Raw genomic sequence first — 3564 nt, 5'->3', positions numbered from 1 at the left:
CTTCTGGACGCCTGATTAATTATTACTCATCGCAACCAACAAAATATAAAATAAATACAGCAAAAAACCTCATCGNAAATATAAGATAAATACAGCAAAAAACCTCATCCATAAAATATTGACAATAAGCCACACACGATTCCACGAAGCTAACAAAGAGAAAATCAACAAAATCCTAATAAACAACAATTACCCTGTAAACTTAATACGGGAATTAATAAATCAACAAGTTATGAAAACAAGCATCCATCCCAATAAAACACCGAACACAGACACAACAAAAACTACTAAGAAATTTTACAGTGTAACATACATTCCTAACTTAACTGGCAATTTTGTNAAGATTTACACCCAAAAATTTTTCTCGACATAAGTAGATACTCAAATAAAACTGACACACGCTAAACTTTTTTTCGTGATATGCCTTAATGAACATATAAGGTCAACCGCACTATGCTATGCAGTGGCGTGTTGTGTATTTCCTCCTTCTGCTGCAGCGTAGTGCATATTTTTAGGCACAGTGCTATAAAAAGGGAACGCATGCAGAAGGTTGCAAATTCGCAGGGCGCACATGATGATATATTGTTTTTCGTCTTTCGAAAAATTCTTTTTGATGATGCATTTCCGGACGTTCTTTTTTGCCATTATACGAAAAATATTTTTTAATGATTTTTTTCCGAATGTTTACTTAGCAGTTTGCTTTTACCCACATTTTATACTTTACGTTTTTCAAATTAATTGGAGTTTTGTGCATCGATTTAGGGGAAAAATTAACTTTGAATTTCAATAACCCTTTCTGCGCTTAAAAATCAAAAACAACGATGATGACAAACACATAAACTTTCGAAGTGGTCCTCAAGCAACGGCGGGGTCAAATGGAATGGAATTTTTCAATTGGAGTTCTTCGAAATTTGCTGCTAGGATATGTGTTACAGCTTAGTAAAGTTTTGGTTTACTCCTACCGAAACCAAAGATTAGATGGTTTCGATATTCGATAATCCCAAACATCGATAGTATCGATACTATCGAAAATATCGACAGTATCGATAGTATTATCGATAGTTTTGATTAAAAAAGTCCAAAAATTAAACATAACAACTTTTACTGAAAATGAGATCAGAATTGCTCTAATATGTCGATATTTTTGTTAAGGAACAAAAGTTTATCAACGATTTTTGGCTTAAAGCAGCATATTTCTGTATGTATGTATGTATGTATGAGTGAAGACTATCGATAGTGCTTAAAAATCCATCGATGTTTTCGATAGTCAAGAACCATCGGTACTATCGATGGTGCCATCGATAGTTTTCCAGCTTTACCAAAGATATATACACGTCAAAAATTTAAAATAATGGGAGGCTATTTACCGACAATATAGTTTTTTGCAAAGGTGCGAAATGTGAAAATGCAGAATTTTATCAACAACAAACAGTCGAATTTCGCATGAGTCATTGCATTTGCTTGTGGTTGGTCTGATGTGAGATTTTCGGCTGTGGTGTTTTAAGAAAATTACGCAATTTCACACTGGTGCAATGCATTTCGAATGAACGCCTTAATATCCCTAATATGTACTTAAAATGCTTATTTAACGCTTATTCCAGAAAACTTATATTAATTTGATCTTAAAAACACAGAAATGGTTGTTGGATATTGATATCCAAAGCAATTTTATATCTATTTATCATTCATGACTTAATTTTTAATTGTTTATATTAACCTAAAAATCAAATTTTTCAGGTCGGATAGGAACTGTTGTTGGATGGGGCCGTACTTCAGAAGGAGGGGACCTGCCTTCAATCGTAAATCAAGTTAAAGTGCCTATTATGTCTATTTCCGAATGCCGGAATCAAAAATATAAAAGCAGTCGAATCACAGCTAGTATGTTATGTGCTGGTAGACCGAGTATGGACTCATGTCAAGGTGACAGCGGTGGTCCACTTTTACTTTCAAATGGAATTAAGTATTTTATTGTTGGTGTAGTTTCGTGGGGTGTCGGATGTGGAAGGGATGGATACCCAGGAGTTTACACACGAGTAAGCAAATTTGTACCATGGATAAAATCTAATTTACGTGATAGTTGTTTGTGCTCTTAAATTCATTTAAAAATTTTAAGGAATATACTATATTATAATTAATCAATATTTGCTGTAAAAAACTATTTCTTGTAAAAATAAATAAAAAATAAATTTTAAAGTATGTACGTAGATACAAAAATACATATGTACAACACTCATATACATATGTATATATGTATAAACATTGTACATTGTACATATGTATGTGTGAATTAACATATTAACATACTTTTAGCAGTAATAGGCATAATAAGCTTTTACCATGTGCGCAAAGGTTTACAATTTTTAGACCTTAGATATTATTTTTAAAAGCCTGGAGTGTCAAAAACTCCGGGAAAGCATGCTTATGTTGCGGTGACAAAACAACCTCACGACTATAAGGGCATTCAGAAAACAGGAACGACAAATTTGATGTGTTTGTTATTATTACTGTGGCGTTATGATATTTATTCGAATAAGGTTTTTAAACTTTATACCACCAAAGTTTTTTAGGAAAAATGGAAAAAGCAAACAAAGTCTAAGCGGCAGAAGTTATATATTATTTTTCGGAGATAACCAAATCTCCTCATCAGACTTCTTTCTCTAGACTTCAACATCGCATAATCGATGTGGAGAGCCAGGAACGTTAACCGCTGAGGTAAGCCGTTTTCTCGACTGTCAAATTTAACTTCTTTTTTAACACATAGACTGCTTTAACGCCCGCATGTTANTACTTTTAGCAGTAATAGGCATAATAAGCTTTTACCATGTGCGCAAAGGTTTACAATTTTTAGACCTTAGATATTATTTTTAAAAACCTGGAGTGTCAAAAACTCCGGGAAAGCACGCTTATGTTGCGGTGACAAAACAACCTCACGAGTATAAGGGCATTCAGAAAACAGGAACGACAAATTTGATGTGTTTGTTATTATTACTGTGGCGTTATGATATTTATTCGAATAAGGTTTTTAAACTTTATACCACCAAAGTTTTTTAGGAAAAATGGAAAAAGCAAACAAAGTCTAAGCGGCAGAAGTTATATATTATTTTTCGGAGATAACCAAATCTCCTCATCAGACTTCTTTCTCTAGACTTCAACATCGCATAATCGATGTGGAGAGCCAGGAACGTTAACCGCTGAGGTAAGCGATATGTAATAATTCTAGGGCCGTTTTCTCGACTGTCAAATTTAACTTCTTTTTTAACACATAGACTGCTTTAACGCCCGCATGTTTTATGTATATGATCGATAGCGCAGTCCATCTGCTGATAGTGAAGTGACCTACGCTTAGCGCATATGGCTCATATTGCCGTGTCAGCGTATTCTTCGTGTATGCTAGGGATGCATAGCAGAGGTGCACGCAGTCGACGTCGCGGGAAGTGCGAACTCGCGAAAGGGCTAGGCGAGAAAAATTAGTTGTATATATTACTACACTACACACTTATTTTCGATTAAAAAAGCCTGCAAAAAGTGGGACTAGGTAAAATACTACTACAGGACCAAGTTACT

The 3564-nt window shown here is 34.4% G+C and overlaps 1 protein-coding gene across 2 annotated transcripts in view; it reads left to right on the top strand.

Moving 5' to 3' along the window:
• LOC108367878 (trypsin-1) overlaps positions 1-2139 on the top strand; it is a 53042-nt gene extending 50903 nt beyond the window's left edge. Inside the window, exons 3-4 of one of the 2 annotated variants that reach the window (XM_017622576.1) lie at positions 1738-1920; positions 1981-2139. In XM_017622576.1, the coding sequence (XP_017478065.1) occupies positions 1738-1920; positions 1981-2093 (296 nt within the window). In that variant the 3' untranslated portion in view covers positions 2094-2139. Of the gene's footprint in view, positions 1-1737 lie in introns of both variants that reach the window. The other variant, XM_017622575.1, reaches the window with a different exon arrangement.
• Positions 2140-3564: the final 1425 nt, after the last annotated feature.

Source organism: Rhagoletis zephyria, unplaced genomic scaffold (genome assembly GCF_001687245.7).
Source record: "Rhagoletis zephyria isolate East Lansing unplaced genomic scaffold, Rhagoletis_zephyria_1.1 Rzeph_scaffold_02841, whole genome shotgun sequence".
NCBI classification, from domain to species: Eukaryota; Metazoa; Arthropoda; class Insecta; order Diptera; family Tephritidae; genus Rhagoletis; species Rhagoletis zephyria.
Note: the sequence above shows the minus strand (reverse complement) of the source record. Positions and strands in the feature narration are given on the sequence as shown.